Source organism: Neoarius graeffei, chromosome 20, assembly GCF_027579695.1.
Source record: "Neoarius graeffei isolate fNeoGra1 chromosome 20, fNeoGra1.pri, whole genome shotgun sequence".
NCBI lineage: Eukaryota > Metazoa > Chordata > Actinopteri > Siluriformes > Ariidae > Neoarius > Neoarius graeffei.
This window is the reverse complement of record NC_083588.1, coordinates 50,737,793-50,755,165: the sequence shown is the minus strand read 5'-3', so window position 1 is coordinate 50,755,165 and position 17,373 is coordinate 50,737,793. Positions and strand designations below refer to the sequence as shown.

At 40.9% G+C, this 17,373-nt stretch overlaps 1 protein-coding gene across 11 annotated transcripts in view; it reads right to left on the bottom strand.

Moving 5' to 3' along the window:
* mapk8ip3 (mitogen-activated protein kinase 8 interacting protein 3) overlaps window positions 1–17,373 on the bottom strand; it is a 125,999-nt gene that overhangs the window by 54,079 nt on the left and 54,547 nt on the right. For 8 of the 11 annotated variants that reach the window (XM_060901919.1, XM_060901924.1, XM_060901925.1 and 5 more), the window contains exons 8-12: window positions 14,719–14,837; window positions 14,212–14,223; window positions 11,448–11,505; window positions 9,578–9,730; window positions 1,245–1,302 (exon numbers count right to left, since the gene is read on the bottom strand). In XM_060901919.1, the coding sequence (XP_060757902.1) occupies window positions 1,245–1,302; window positions 9,578–9,730; window positions 11,448–11,505; window positions 14,212–14,223; window positions 14,719–14,837 (400 nt within the window). The remainder of the gene's footprint in view (window positions 1–1,244; window positions 1,303–9,577; window positions 9,731–11,447; window positions 11,506–14,211; window positions 14,224–14,718; window positions 14,838–17,373) is intronic. The other 3 variants (XM_060901920.1, XM_060901922.1, XM_060901930.1) reach the window with 1 other exon arrangement.

Here is a 17,373-nt window from a genome sequence, read left to right as displayed (position 1 = left end):
ACGCTCTTTAAAGATAAGATCAAGACGATTGCGTTTGGCGGGGCACTGTGTCCGCCACAGTGATGAGGCAACTCATAACTTGGTTCTGTAGGAACCACGCCATGGTCAGGCTTCCTGGGGCAGACAGCACCTGACATATGTCAACCAGCTGATGCGCAATACTGGTCTCGCTTCAGCAGATGAAATCAGAACTGTTATGGGTCACAGGCCGTCCTGGCATGCCATCGCCAGTCATTCCTGAGGAGACTCGACCTAGTAATAGTAGTTGTAGTAGTAGTATACATACATATTCCTTTCAGGTGTTCAACGCGTCTTTCTCTTTCAAATTTCTCTCAAAATCTTCCTTATTTAACAAAGCAAACCTGGCTGCCATGTTTGTTTACAAATCGTCAGTCGCTCGCTAGCGCAGAAGTTTTACGTCTCCGACATGTGACATCATGTTGTCTTGACAACCATGCAATATCATAAACCGTATTCAATGCTCATTCTCCATTGGGTAGAGTGACGTAATACACGTAGGATAAGCGATATGCGAACAATATTGCATGCTATCGAACCAAATGAATGAAATCTGCTAGAAGGGAAAAGAACACGTATTTTTATTCTATCGAAAAAGTGCCCTGTATGTATAATAATTAGTATTAATCAATCTGGAATACATAAAACATTTTAATTATCTCTCTTTATATTTTCCTGGTTTAAATAGTGGCCATGAAAAGTAAACACATGCGTGTTTGTTAACTTAATGTAACAGCGAGGGTGTGGTCTAGCGTCGGCTGTGAACGGCGAGGAGTCAGGTTGAACCAGCAACGAATCAGTAACGAGAGAGAGAGAGAGAGAGAGAGAGAGAGAGAGAACTGTGTTCTCCAACATGTGTGGTCTGTTCATGTGTGTACAGCGGAGTAGGAACTGAAAAGTGAAAATAATAAAAGCGCACCTTGAATTGTAGTGCCTGTCTCCCGTTCCTCATTGTCCAGACGTAAAGAGTTGTTGTGTATGTAATTAATTTACATAACGTAAATGTGACGTCAGTGCAAGGGGTCTATAGTATCATGTGATATTAGATGTTGGTATCTGAGAATTTTTTTTTTTTTACAAGTATGAGTAAATGAGCATGGTATCAGATCAAAACCCATCGCAGTAAATCAATATCGATGCTTCACTAAAAAATATACTCAAGTAATTACTTAAGCAGGTAAGATTCTTAGACTGTGTTATTTAATTGACGAGTGTGTGAGACTTACATCCTCTCCTCCTTCATCCTTTGAGTCCTGAGATGCTCCGAGTGCCTCAGCTCTCAGCCTGGGGAGATAATGTTAGATGGTGTCAATTATGCACGGTTGTACTTCAGCATAGTATTAGGGACACAGCCATGTGAAAGGATAAAACGATTAAGCTAGCTAGTCAGTGACACTCCACCTGGCATGCTAGCAAACTCTTTTCACACTCAAAATCATATTGGGTAGCTAACACTACTAGAAAAGAAAGATTTCTACATTGTTTATTTGGCAAGATTATGCTAAAACACATTTCTGAAAGGACTTCAGATAAGTTAACATTATTCATGTCAGCATAACTCCGTTTGTACATGCTAACTAACAGTGTCCAAATTAACTAGCTATGTGTAAACGTTAGCCGTGGACAAGGCGACGGCAACTTGGCGGGCAAATCCATAGAAAGTCATTTGACTAACCAGACTGCATAGCTATCGCAACGTTATCGCTAGCTCTAAAAGCACAGACAACTTCACTGCAAGCTTTCTCTTGGAATAAAACGTTTATATACCTCAATATGCTTCCGCAGGTTGGATAGCGAGTTTTTGTAGGCCGTGATGTGGTTTGTTTTTGGGAAACAAAGCAAACATTTAAAACAAAATGAATCTTTAATCCGTTCAGAAAACTGAAACGCGTTCTAGGTAAAGCCATGAGTGCGTGCATTCCCCAGAAGAACTGCCTCCTTCCATTCTGCCATCAACTGATCGTGTTAAATAACGCTGCTGAGAAATCACTGATCTTTATTTTATCCAGTCTATGGACGTGACGTGACCCTAGTGATTACTGATAGTGTCTCAGTGTCACCTGCGAAAAAACCAATCACGTTTTAGAAAAGAAAAGAAAAAAAACATCCACTTTCAAAGCTGCTTCATAGTAATGAGTAACGAGGACCTTGATAGAAATGTAGCGGAGTGAAAAGTACGATATTTGCCTTTCAAATGTAGTGAAGTCATAAGTTTCCCCCCAAAAAAAATACTCAAGTACAGATACTCAAAAAGTGTACTTCGTTACTGTCCACCTCTGCAGAAGAAAAATGAGTGACTTGGTTCTTTTATTTAAAACAGGCCTTGTGACTGTAACCTTCGAGCGCTACTTGCAACCTGTCGCGTCTCGCCACGCTACGTGTAACTATGAGCCTGCAGATTATCGTCCGTTATCTTCTCATATTCAGAACTATTTCCAATATTCATATTTTCCTAGAGCTGTTAATCTCTGGAACATTCTCCCTCATTCTGTAAAATATGCAACTAATCTGTCTCAATTTAAAAGCCTACTCTCCCCCCAACATATTTTTATTGCCTTTTTTCAAATATTAACAGCCACATAACAAAATGAGACGGCAACAAAGAAAAACAGTGATAATACAATAAAATGAAAATAAACTAAAGAGAAACAGGCAGTTACAGAAAATAGAATTAATATTCATTAAATTAGCTTTCCATTGAGGTGGGTTAAACAAACAAACAAACAAACAAACAAACAAACCACTGGGATAGAAACAGGACTAGAAATAAATGTTACTTGTTTCATATACAGTACACCAAGTGTGGGAGTCAGGAGCTCGGTTCGAGAGTTGCCAGATCCTCACAAGTGTGGCCGAGGAGCCACCTATTGTGAGTCTCAGTTTCTCAAGTTTGAGATGTTGCATCACCTCTTGCATCCACTGAGCCCAGCTCGGAGGATGAGGAGACTTCCACTGGAGAAGGATCAATCTTCGTGCTAGCAGAGTGACAAACTTTGTCATTTTAAGTTTAGTTCCAGATAGATTATTATTGTTTTCACCTGTCACCCCCCCAAAAAAAAAGCCTGCTTCCTAATCACGATAAAGCGAAGCTAGTGTTATACCGGCCGCCATAAGCAGTGATTATTGTAAAGCACTTTTGTTTAATTCTTTTTCTTTAGTTTTCCTTATATACTTTTATACTTCTACATTGTAAGTTTTTTATTCTTTTGTAATATGTAGGGGTTGAAAATCAATTGGGGCTTCGCCCTGTATTCTTCTCCTGTCACAAACCGTTTTTTTCCTTCATGTTATTCTGCTATATCTTAACTTATTCTTTCATTTTTTTTTAATGTAATATATATGTGATGAATCAAATAAACTTGTCAGGTACGCGTGGGAGGCGGATGTAAGTGCAGAAGAAATCAGTTTAATAATAATAGTGCAAAAACACACACACACACACACAGGCAAACAGTCCAAATCGGCAGGCAAAATACAAAAACGTGAAACAGGCAAAAAGGTCGGGCGAGGTGCAAACAAGATATCAGAGGCAAATTGAAAATAGGAACGAGAAACAGGAATCAAGAAACAGGAAATCAAGAACACGGGTAGAAAGGCTCAGTAATGCGCACAGATGTATCGTAATACTTCACACTGAATGTGCGTCAGCAGAGTCCTTGAGTAGGTGCGCACATAGTTTCTTAATCGAGTTCAGGTACGCATCATTAACGGTGCGCGTGCTGAAGTCCACTTGATGCGCGCGCAGCCCGAGGCACGCCTTCAGGTGCACGCTCCACAGCGCACAGGACTGACAAAACAAAACTAAACTAAACACATAGTAGTCTGAAATGCAAACCAAGAATTCTTCCGAACATCTTACGAGTCTTCTTTAGTTTCTCTAAAGGTTCCTGAACTTTCATGGACAGATACCTACAATGACCATTCTTTAGTCATCCATCCATCCATTATCTCTAGCCGCTTTATCCTGTTCTACAGGGTCGCAGGCAAGCTGGAGCCTATCCCAGCTGGCTATGGGTGAGAGGCGGGGCACACCCTGGACAAGTCGCCAGGTCATCACATTCTTTCGTCATGTCAAATAAAATTATTCATCTAAATAAATCATCTGGTAAATTCAAATCCTTCACTGATATTACAAAAAGTATAAACTTTTATATATCTATACTACTAAAAGAAGGCTGTCTGTCTCTCTGTCTGTTTGTCTGTCTGTTCACCTGTGCAAATCGACACGGCTGGATGCACATACTCCATACTTTGCACATGGATTGGTGACACCCCAGAGGGGCCCAAGACAACATTTTCGATTTTCCAAAACATGGGATTAGTGCTGATCCAACACGCTATTCATTTCCTATAGGCTACATGCTCGCGCTAACACACTGTGTGCAGCCTTGGCGGGGAATCCCTTCCCCCACTCACCTGAGAGTTTCTATTGTATGGGACCTCTCAATCAGCGCTCCTCGCCAGAGACTTTCACTAGGGCCTAGTCTCTGTCTCTTCAGTGACGGGCAGTAACTCCTCCTCCTCCTCTCTCCCACAGGCAATAAATGCTAGTCTCATCTCATTATCTGTAGCCGCTTTATCCTGTTCTACAGGGTCGCAGGCAAGCTGGAGCCTATCCCAGCTGGCTATGGGTGAGAGGCGGGGCACACCCTGGACAAGTCGCCAGGTCATCACATTCTTTTGTCATGTCAAATAAAATTATTCATCTAAATAAATCATCTGGTAAATTCAAATCCTTCACTGATATTACAAAAAGTATAAACTTTTATATATCTATACTACTAAAAGAAGGCTGTCTGTCTGTTTGTCTGTCTGTTCACCTGTGCAAATCGACACGGCTGGATGCACATACTCCATACTTTGCACATGGATTGGGGACACCCCAGAGGGGCCCAAGACAACATTTTCGATTTTCCAAAACATGGGATTAGTGCTGATCCAACACGCTATTCATTTCCTATAGGCTACATGCTCGCGCTAACACACTGTGTGCAGCCTTGGCGGGGAATCCCTTCCCCCACTCGCTGGAGAGTTTCTATTGTACGGGACCTCTCAATCAGCGCTCCTTGCCAGAGACTTTCACTAGGGCCGAGTCTCCGTCTCTTCAGTGACGGGCAGTAACTCCTCCTCCTCCTCCTCTCTCCCACAGGCAATAAATGCTAGTCTCATCTCATTATCTGTAGCCGCTTTATCCTGTTCTACAGGGTCGCAGGCAAGCTGGAGCCTATCCCAGCTGACTACGGGCGAAAGGCGGGGTACACCCTGGACAAGTCACCAGGTCATCACAGGGCTGACACATAGACACAGACAACCATTCACACCTACAGTCAATTTAGAGTCACCAATTAACCTAACCTGCATGTCTTTGGACTGTGGGGGAAACCGGAGCACCCGGAGGAAACCCACGCGGACACGGGGAGAACATGCAAACTCCACACAGAAAGGCCCTCGCCGGCCACGGGGCTCAAACCCGGACCTTCTTGCTGTGAGGCGACAGCGCTAACCACTACACCACCGTGCTGCCCCATAACTGCTAGTTTAAGTATGAAAGTCAAGGTACAAGAATGAATTACAAATCTAAAAGGTGCCTGTTTAACCGATGTCAAATTAGCACCTCGTTCACCGAGGAACAAAGGACTGTAGGTAAAAAACCCAGCTAATCTTCCAAATGTTAGCTGGCTGGAGATACAAATGATCTGAATGCTAATAGCTAGCTGTTACAGCCCAAGCTGCACACAGCAGCAGAAAGCCTACAGATGTTGGTATTAGGGCTCATTCTTTCTGATACATCTGCTAAAGTTTAGATTTCTTAGCTACTTGAAGCAGTGAGGTAGTGTCCGGAAATGTAGAAAGGACAGGTTTTTCTTTTTTATAATGTAGTGAGTAAAAATCGAAAGTATTATGTGAAAGAAAAACTCAAGTAAAATACTGATATTTATAAACCGTACTAAGTAATCGTTACTTCATATATGTACCTCCACCAATTGTGTTGGAGGATATGTTTTTACATCCATTTGTTTGCTTGACTTTTCCCAACATAAGTCAAAACATAGTGGATGGATTCTGATGTAATTTTGAGGAAATGTGAGCCATGGGACAAGGAACAATTGATTCGATTTTGATGCAAATCCGGACATGTATGCGGATCCAGGATTTTTTTGTTTGTTCCCAACGTAACTCAAAAAGTAGTGAACGGATTTGGATGAAATTTGGTGTACAGCCTTAATATTATCCAAGGTTCAAGTAAGTTGATGTTGATAACATGTGGCTTGGTGGAGGTATCCACTCCACAGAGTGCCCTTCTAGTTAGTAATTGTTACTTCCCACCTCAGACTATGTCCATCCATCCATTATCTGTAGCTGCTTATCCTGTTCTACAGGGTCGCAAGCAAGCTGGAGCCTATCCCAGATGACTATGGGCGAGAGGCAGGGTACACCCTGGACAAGTCACCAGGTCCAGACTATTATCTGAAGAATGAAAATTGAGATATCAGGGCTCGACATTAAGCACTGCCCGATTTCCCAGGTCAAGTGAAGATATAGGCAAGTGGGATATGCCCAACTGGGCAAGCTGGAATGAGCATATACAGTATTACGAACTAGCACCACAGTTCCTAAAAGCGTCCCTTCACGACGTATCCGCCATTACGTCTTGGCTGTTTTCTTAGTCTCGGTTTCATTTACTGCTTTGCAAGTTATTTTATATACCCCCACTGTTGTAGTATGGTACGTGTACTGTTTACAGACCTCTTGTGCATGACATCACGCATCACGTGACAATTACAGCTGGGGTCAGATAGACACCGTCTTTCATGCAAGCAAGGCTTAATCTGTCTTCAATATGGTTAACGTTTGCGCTGTTTTTGTTTGTTCAAAGAGAGAAATAGATAAAAGGCATTACCGTCTCCCCGCTATCAAGAAAAATGTTAACAAATAGAAGCAAATGCTTCAAGAACAACGAGGAAATGAGTGGTTAAAGAATACGAAGAGAGGAGCTCAGCCTGAAAACGCCAGAGAAATTCACGTATTTAAAATGTATTTTACAAAAACAGAAAGTCAGAAGTGAGGATGGAAGAGTTTGCTTAAGAATCTTGTTTTATTTTTTTTCCTGCTCGTATTCGAGTCAGCTCCTTCATGAAAGTGTTTGATTTTCTTACAGGTGAAGGTGCTTCCTTATTCAACACAGAAAACCCAGATTGGTTTCAAACAACTCGGGCATAAAAAACTCAACAAGGAGCAACACGCGTGATAAATCCTGAAAGAACAGAACAGATTAAGAGCAGAGAGAGCTGGAGATTTGTTTCTGTTATCAAAGGAACACAGTCCTGTGCAAAATATTTATATATATATATATATATATATATATATATATATATATATATATATATATATATATATATACACATATACACACACTTTATATATATATATACACATATACACACACTTTATATATATATATATATACACACACACACACACACACATATATATATATATATATATATATATATATATATATATATATATATATATATATGTGTGTGTGTGTGTGTGTGTGTGTGTGTATATATATATCTCATCTCATCTCATCATCTCTAGCCGCTTTATCCTTCTACAGGGTCGCAGGCAAGCTGGAGCCTATCCCAGCTGACTACGGGTGAAAGGCGGGGTACACCGGAGGAAAAAAAAAAAAAAAGTTGCGCGCTGGCCTTTAATATGATAAGCAATGTTAACAGTTTCTTAAAGAAACTGTTAACATTGCTTATCATATTAAAGGCCAGCGCGCAACTTTTTTTTTTTTTTCTCCGCCGGCCCACGCTGAACCACCGGGAAAACTCCCGCTACTCCCAATGGCCAGTCCGTGTGTGACTAGTGGTGATGCTTCTATGTTCAGATTTCGGGAAAGCCATAACTCCGTTCTCATTGAGGCCCAGTTCCATCCCGTAAACAATCATTTTGGTTTATCAACTACCTGCGCTCAAACATGTCACAGGAGAGGCTCAATGGGCTGGCTATGCTCTCTATAGAGCGCGAACTTGCACAGAAGCTGGACTTCAATGACCTTATTGACGACTTTGCCACAGCAAAAGTCCGGCGCATTGCATTTCACACCTGAATAGTTGCAGACTAGGGAAATGTTCAAACTGTAAATATGTTGAAATAAAATGGTTGACTGTTATAATGGGCTTGGAATACCTGTTATTTAAGGGTTGGAGTGAATGGAGACTGTGAAAAGAGGGGTTGGGTGTGGGTGGTTGCTGTGTGGCGATGTGCGTGCGCGCGTATGTGTGTGTGTGTGGGGGGGCACTCAGATTATTTGGGGGGGGGGGCCCACTCAGATTATTTTGTCCCGGGCCCAGCCAAAGCTGTCAACGGCCCTATATATATATATATATATATATATATATATATATATATATATATATATATATATATATATATATATATATACACACACACGCACGCACGCACACACAGTGTATGCGGAGATATTATATATGTATGGGGCGGCACGGTGGTGTAGTGGTTAGCGCTGTCGCCTCACAGCAAGAAGGTCCAGGTTCGAGCCCCGTGACTCTACGTTGACTCTAAACGTGACTCTAAATTGACCGTAGGTGTGAATGTGAGTGTGAATGGTTGTCTGTGTCTATGTGTCAGCCCTGTGATGACCTGGCGACTTGTCCAGGGTGTACCCCGCCTTTCGCCCGTAGTCAGCTGGGATAGGCTCCAGCTTGCCTGCGACCCTGTAGAACAGGATAAAGCGGCTAGAGATAATGAGATGAGAATGAGATGAGAATGAGATTTCTACATTATCGAGTAACGAATCTACAGTCCGAGAGAATTCTACACAAACACACTGAACTTTACAACAGCTGCATGCATGTGAAATGGAAATAAATCGACTAAGGCAGGAAAAACTATCCATCCATCCATTATCTGTAGCCACTTATCCTGTCCTACAGGGTTTCAGGCAAGCTGGAGCCTATCCCAGCTGACTACGGGCGAAAGGCGGGGTACACCCTGGACAAGTCGCCAGGTCATCGCAGGGCTGACACATAGACACAGACAACCATTCACACTCACATTCACACCTACGGTCAATTTAGAGTCACCAGTTAACCTAACCTGCATGTCTTTGGACTGTGGGGGAAACCGGAGCACCCGGAGGAAACCCACGCGGACATGGGGAGAACATGCAAACTCCACACAGAAAGGCCCTCACAGGCCGCTGGGCTCGAACCCAGGACCTTCTTGCTGTGAGGCGACAGTGCTAATCATTACACCACTGTGCCGCCCCCAGGAAAAACTATTTTGGATAAAATTGTTATTGTCCGTTACAGGTAAAAAGTAACCAATAACCAAACTTAATAATAAACTTCATCAATAACCAAATTTCAACTCAATGTGTGATCTTCATTTTATGTTGCAATTCACAACTATTCTATGGTTTTCCTAAAAAAAAAAAAAGTCGTACTCACAAAATAGGGGGCAAGTGATAATATTGGGGGGCAAGTGGAGTGGGTTTAAAAGTTAATGTTGAGCCCTGAATATGTACCTCTTCAGCTCCTCCTCTAGCTCTTTGACCTTAGTGTCCACTTTGTTCTTGGACTGTTTAACCGCCTCCAGCTCCTCCCTCAGGACCTCCTGCTCTCCCGACAGCTCGTCCACTTTAGCAATCAGGTCATTCTTTACAATGTTCAGAGCATTCCTGAGCAGAGTAGAACAGTCAGTGAAAGCTCATACATACACACAGACATGCAGCATGTACATACAGTGCCTTGCAAAAGTATTCATACCCCTTGAACTTTTTCACATTTTTCCACCTTACAATCACGAACTTAAGTTTTTTATTGAGATTTTATGTGATAGACCAACACAGAGTAGCACATAATTGTGAAGTGAAACAAAAATGATAAATGGTCTTCAAAATTTTAAACAAATAAAAATCTGAAAAATGTGATGTGCATTAGTATTCAGCCCCCCTGTGTCACTACTTTGTAGAGCCGCCTTTTGCTGCAATTACAGCTGCAAGTCTTTTGTGGTATGTCTCTACCAGCTTTGCACATCTAGACACTGAAATTTTTGCCCATTCTTCTTTGCAAAATAGCTCAAGCTCAGCCAGACTGGATGGAGAGCGTCTGTGAACAGCAATTTTCAAGTCTTGCCACAGATGCTCAATGGGATTTAGGTCTGGACTTTGACTGGGCCATTCTAACACATGAATATTCTTTGATCTAAACCATTCCACTGTAGCTCTGGCTGTATGTTTAGGGTCACTGTCTTGCTGGAAGGTGAATCTCCTTCCCAGTCTCAAGTCTTTTGCAGCCTCCAACAGGTTTTCTTCCAGGATTGCCCTGTATTTAGCTCCATCCATCTTCCCATCAACTCTGACCAGCTTCCCTGTCCCTGCTGAAGAAAAGCATCCCCATAGCATGATGCTGCCACCACCATGTTTCACAGTGGGGATGGTGTGTGCAGGGTGATGAGCAGTGTTAATTTTCTGCCACACATAGCGCTTTGCATTTAGGCCAAAAAGTTCAACTTTGGTCTCATCTGACCAAAGCACCTTCTTCCACATGTTTGCTGTGTCCCCTACATGGTTTCTTATGCCTGTCTTTCAACAATGGCTTTCTTCTTGCCACTCTTCCAAAAAGGCCAGATTTGTGGAGTGTACGACTTATAGTTGTCCTGTGCACAGATTCTCCCACCTGAGCTGTGGATTTCTGCAGCTCCTCCAGAGTGATCATGGGCCTCTTGGCTGCTTCTCTGACCAGTGCTCTCCTTGCTCGCTCTGTCAGTTTAGGTGGACGGCCATGTCTTGGTAGGTTTGCAGTTGTGTCATACTTTTTCCATTTTTGAATGATGGAGTGAACAGTGCTTCTTGAGATGTTCAGAGCTTGGGATATTTTTTTATAACCTAACCCTGCTTTAAACTTCTCCAGAACTTTATCCCCGACCTGTCTGGTGAGTTCTTTGGTCTTCATGATGCTGTTTGTTCTTCAGTGTTCTCTAACAAACCACTGAGGCCTTCACAGAACAAGTGTATTTATGCTGAGAGTAAATTACACACAGTAGGACTCTATTAACTAACTAGATGACTTCTGAAGGCAATTGATGGCACTGGATTGTATTTAGAGGTATCAGAGGACAGGGGGCTGAATACTAATGCACACCACATTTTTCAGATTTTTATTCGTTTAAAATTTTGAAGACCATTTATCATTTTCGTTTCACTTCACAATTATGTGCTACTCTGTGTTGGTCTATCACAGAAAATCTCAATAAAAAACTTTTAAGTTTGTGGTTGTAAGGTGGAAAAATGTGAAAAAGTTCAAGGGGTATGAATACTTTTGCAAGGCACTGTAAACACACACACACACACACACACACACACACACACACACACACACACACACACTTCTTACTTGGTCTCCAGTAGTTGTTTGTTCTCTGTGAGAAGGTTCTCCACCTCTTTCCCCATCCCTGTGACATACAGTTAAATCAGCAGCAGCCTCCAAACAAGCTTTATATCAGTTATTTAGTGCATGTGATACTACAGTTAGTCTCTAAGTTTTTTCACAAGAATATTTTTTAAATTGAAATAAAAAAATTGAGGAGGTTTAGTTTAACTCATGAGTGCTACTATATGCAAAATGCATGGTACGGTAACTTGATCATGGAGGGAGGGAGGAGTAGCACAACTCAAACAAGCAGTTCAACAAAATGCAACTTGGATGCATGTACATTTATAACAATTACAAAACAGGTTTTAAAATATTCACAGAGGACTTCAAAATTGACCATTAAATAAATAAATAAATAAATATGGCCATTCTGAAGCAATGCTAATGAAGGATGCCATATCGGAAGCGTTGCAGGAAATGACATCACAGCATGGGGGGAGGGGGGAGGGGGGCATCATGTCAGCATGGGGCACAAAAAACACACAGACATGGAGGAGTCAGCACGGCCAGAGCCTTACCAAAGAAATCATCCCGCACTGAGAAAGTGCCGAAAAAGAGGCAAAGTGGGGCAGCAGGATAATGGAGGGAAAGTAACGAGGAGTAAAAGTGAAATAAAAGGAGAGAAGAGGAAAATGAAAAGGGTATCATGGTGCAAAGAAAATTTAAAAAGGAGTAAAAGAGACAGAAAGATAAGGAAGGAGAAAACAGGAAAGCTACTGGTGAGATATAATTGTGTGAGGGATTTACTATACATACACATACATATGCACGTGTGAGCGCTCACACGCACTATATTTTGTGATAGTCTGGAGGGAAAAAAAACTAAAATTTTACTGTGGCTGAATTCTGGCAAACAGCCAAAAAAGACAACAACAAAAAAAATCAGCTTAACATGATATATAGAGGATATTACACGGGTGCAAGAAGATATGAAGTTTATCTTCGAGTCGTGAATGTATATTTCACGAGTGAGCAATTTCAACATGAGAAGATGCACTCCATATCTTTGCACCACTGTGTAATGCTCTTTATATTATATGGACACATTCACCAAAAAAAAAACCCATATGCAAGTTACTCAAAAGAATTTTAATTTTGAGCCGGTTCGCCATTTTGACAACCCGCGTCTAGTCGGTAGGAAAACACTGGCAGTGACATCATCGGAGTGAAATATTAGGAATTGTTATACATACAGGACGCTTTTTCAATGGAATAAAAACGTGTTCTATTCCCTTCTAGCGGCTTTCATTCATTTGGTTCGATAGCATGCAATATTGTTAGCATATCGCTTATCGACGTGTATTATTTCACTCTACCCAATGGAGAATGAGCGTTGAATATGGTTGATGATATTGCATAGTTGTCAAGACATGATGTCACATGTCAGAGATGTAAAACTTCCAAGCTGGTGAGTGACTGACAATTTGTAAACAAACAAACCTGGTCGTACAGGTTTGCTTTGTTAAATACGGAGAATTCTGAGAGAATTTGGAACGAGAAAGATGCGTTTAACACCCAAAAGGAATGTATAATAATAATAATAATAATAATAATAATATTGGCTGGCTTTTTTTGTGGTATATCAGATATATTCCATTCAGCTACTCGTCTTTGACTCGTTCAGTATCATGAATGGAATATATCTGATATACCACTCAACGCTAGCCAATATTATTTAAATATGTCGCTCAGATCTGCGATGTATTTTGTATGAAAAATACAAGTTTTTCAACACGAGAAGATAAACTTCATATCTTCGAGTAAACGTGTGATTTTCTTTTTATTATATCGACACACGGACAACAAAAAGTACCCAAATTTATCAAAACAATTCATTGATTTCCTCATGAGTGACATACAGAGATTTATGCCATGGTTTTGGTTCTCCATGTCCTGGATGGAGCTCGTATGAAAAATACGAGTGGTGTATTTCCCAGTAAAACACTCGTGTCCATATAATATAAAGCAGTATTCCGTTATCCAGGTTATATGAATTTCTTGTCAGTCTTGGCAGGTGGACTTATTTCAGGTCAAAACTGACGAAGCCTCTTGGATGAGCAAAGTATCTTCTTCATGACTGAATACAAGTCCAGTCACCAAAACTTACTATTATAACCATAATTCTGATTAAAATGATTGTGATAATCCTTGTTAGCTTTAAAAATGCAGCTGTTCAAAACATGAGACCTGTAAAAAGCTGCAGCTGTGGCTGACGCAAGGCTAAAAAACATCTCAGCTAGCCTCATTTCCCTGCACATCTGTTTCAAAGAATAAGACACTGAGAAAAATCATCTTCAGTATCTTGAATATTGGCAAATTCAACTAATATTCCTCTTTATTAGACTGCTTTTTAAAAAAATTAAGATTATTTGACCTATTTCTAGATATTTTTTGTTGATTTCAAGCTTGAATCGTCTTCTATTCTATTCATGTCCACTTCTAAACAGCTTTTGATTTTTTGATGACGTCATCATGCACATGCGAATGTTTAAAAAATATATAATAATTAAATCATGTCACCTTTCATCTGTCATCTATCTCTGAGTGGAAAAACCCTGAACCCATTTCACTCGGAAACAAATTACAGAAGAAAAGTGTAGCAATGTTGTTTTTAAAATTGGTGTTAAAATGAGATTCTGTTCATATAATACAAGTGCGGAGGTAAAAGAGCAATGAAAGAAAGAAATATTATAAATAATAAAATGATCAGTGATGAGATACACACCTGAGAATTCCCCTAGGGGCATGGCCAGGAGAAGCACACACAGGAAGGAAGCACAGAGAGGGGTCAAGGGTCAGTGAGTGAGACGGCCGATCAAATCAAAGCACCACCTTCACACTGAGATAAACAAATCAAATTCTGCCTTTACAGTAAACTAAAAACAAATGGAAAACGGCCCAATACAAGATCAGCAGATCAAAAAACTCTAAGCCAAAAACATACTCAAATGAAAGGTTTCCCTCTTTCACAATGGGTTTCATGGTTGGGGTGCTGCAGCCATGGGGCAAGCATGATATCCCAGCGGTCTTTGTTAGCAGTGTAGCCATCATACAAAAAGGTCATGCAGGTAATGTGCAAAGATCACTTGCTTAACTGAGTTGCTCATTTCAAAGCAATGAAAAATCATAAATACAGGCCATGAATAAATCACAGGCCTTCATTTATGAGAAACTACGACTCAACAGTGCAGTGAAGATAAAAACTCATAGTACGGTCATGACTAGAGCTTACCAAGCAGCTCTGCTCCGGCATCCACATCGCCGATGATGTCAGATTTGGCGTCTTTGATCTCATGGTACAGTGAGTCGGTGTTGATGCCAAATGCTTCATTCACAATGCCCTGAGATGGACTGAAAAAAAAACCTTCATAAAAAACAATGTACTCAATAACGAACAAAAATGCTAAGTATATATTCTTTTAGGGCCATATTCAGAATTCATTTGTGAGCATAGTGAGAACTGAACTTGTGCACATCACTATTCAGACCTCAGATATAAGCACAATTAAGATATAATAAAATAAAGTAACGTAAAAAGTAGTGCTGTCAAGCGATTAAAATATTTAATCGCGATTAATGTCGCGACAGTCATAGTTAACTTGCGATTAATCGCAATTTAATCGCATATTTTTGTCACATAAAAAAACATTGTAATTCTCTTATCAGCATAAAAAAGTGAATGGGCTTGCTTTCTACCAATGTTTTTTTTTTTTAATTGCAAAGCATAACACGTCTTGACACAGCCACTGCAAAGTGAAACCTAAGCTGAGCACCGGCGCGGGGCTAGCAAGAGAACCATGAGTGAAATGATCTACTGTTTGAGTTAGTCTACAACTCTAATCAGAGAGATAGGTTACACAGTGACGGTAGGCTTGACATGCTTGATTATAATATAAAGTACACTATTATATTAAGTTTAAGTTGTTCGTTGATAAATATTGCATTGAATCTGATCTTTACTGTTTCAGCTCACTTAACACATTTTGTACTTTTACACTTTCTGCCTGTTGATGCGTCGCGCTGTCCAATCAGAGGCGGCCAAATTTGCATATTACAGGAAGGATTTCTGGGATAGCATTGAGTTTACAGTTCAGAGGGATCTGGCTTCTTTAGACGCTGTCTTCTTAAAACTGAATAAATATTTAAAAAGAGCCAAATTAGCCAGTCTTTTGAATGGCTCTTTTCAAAGAACGGATCACAAAGATGCGGATCCCATCAAAGAGCCATAAATCCCATCTCTACTAGCGCGCCCTGCCCGCACTGGTTCTTTGGGGAGGGCAGAGGACTCTGGCTGTGCGGGGCGTGGCATTACAGTCTAGCTGCTCTCGGTTTTCTAAACAAAGTCTCTGTTCCAAGTTCCTGGCAGTTTCAAAAGCTTATGAAAAACCTACATCATGTCACAGAGCGTTAATCTCGCGATAAAAAAATTATCACCGTTAAAATTGAGTCAAGTTAACGCGTTAATAACGCGACATTCTTGACAGCACTAGTAAAAAGTAAAATAGAAAAATAATTTACTGTGCTGCATCAAGTGCTATTTTATAAGCTGTCCAATAATGAAATTGGAAGCCATATTTTGAAACCAACTTTGCAGTAAAATATATCCATCTAGGACTAGTCATGCAGAAATATACTAGACTCTTGTTAGATACATCATACACTGCCTGGGAAAAAGAAAAAAAAAGTGCTCCGAGAGCACAATATCCCCTGATGGCAACTATGCCATAACTCTGGTAAAATGCAACTGAATCGAACAAAATTGCAATATGCGTATTACCGACAACAAAGAATTGTGTCGAGTTTGGTGAAATTCCTCCACAAATTGTGAGATGAGTTGATTTCAGAAGGAAAACACACTCTCATGAAATTGTCAAAGTATAATTTTGTTAATCAAGGGCTATAACTCTGGTAAAATGTGACTGAATTGAACGAAATTACAATCTGCGTATTACCGACATATAACAAAGAATTCTGCCAAGTTCCGTGAAATTCCTCCAAAAATTGAGAGGAGTTGATTTCAGAAGGTGAGTGTCACGCTCCCGGGCTCACCTAACACTCAGGACTCCACTTCCCACAATCCCCCCTCACACACCAGTCACTACCACGTGCACTCCGTCAGCCAACCCGGAGCCACTTCCTAGGAGTGGCTCCCCCAAGTTCTAATTACCATCACCTGTACCTTTTTGTTTCCATTTGTATTTATACCCCTTTGTTTGTTCTGTTTCTCGCACAGTATTGCCTCCACGTTTCGTCAGCCTACTGAGCGTTACTATTCTGATTGTATTCCTGTGTATGACCCTTTTTGTCTTCCGGTTTTCTCCCATTTTGCCTAGCCCTTGTGTCTGTTTGCTCATTACTCTTGCTTCCCGGTTTCTCGATCCTCGCCTGTTTTCCGACCACGATTTGTCTAGCCCTTGTTACTGTTTGGATCTCTTGGTATTGACCTGGCCTGGCTGTTGTACATTGTCTTTTTCCATTGTGCTCATTAAAACCTTGAGTTCATTCATAATCCGTGAGCGTCTGGTTTGTTACAGCCGTGTTACAGTGAGCGCCCTTCCCGGGATGGACGGACATCGCCACGACATAATCCCCCTTCGGGTCTTTCGTCCAGCAGGGGATTAAAAAAAGGATTTAAGTAAGCCAATACTTAAGAGCCTTTGATTGGATAATTACTGCAATGATTAATGTTTCAGCTCGCAGCAATTATTTTAATCCTAACTGATGCAGTGAGTAGCTTCTCATTTCTTAAACAAACATGTCAGAAGGCATACCCTGTGCTCATGGAAAAGATGTTACGGTGTTTCAGAAGTATCAAATTATTGGCCTGCATCAAGCAAAGAAAACAACCAAGGAGATTGCTGAGATTACTGGAATTGGGTTAAGAACT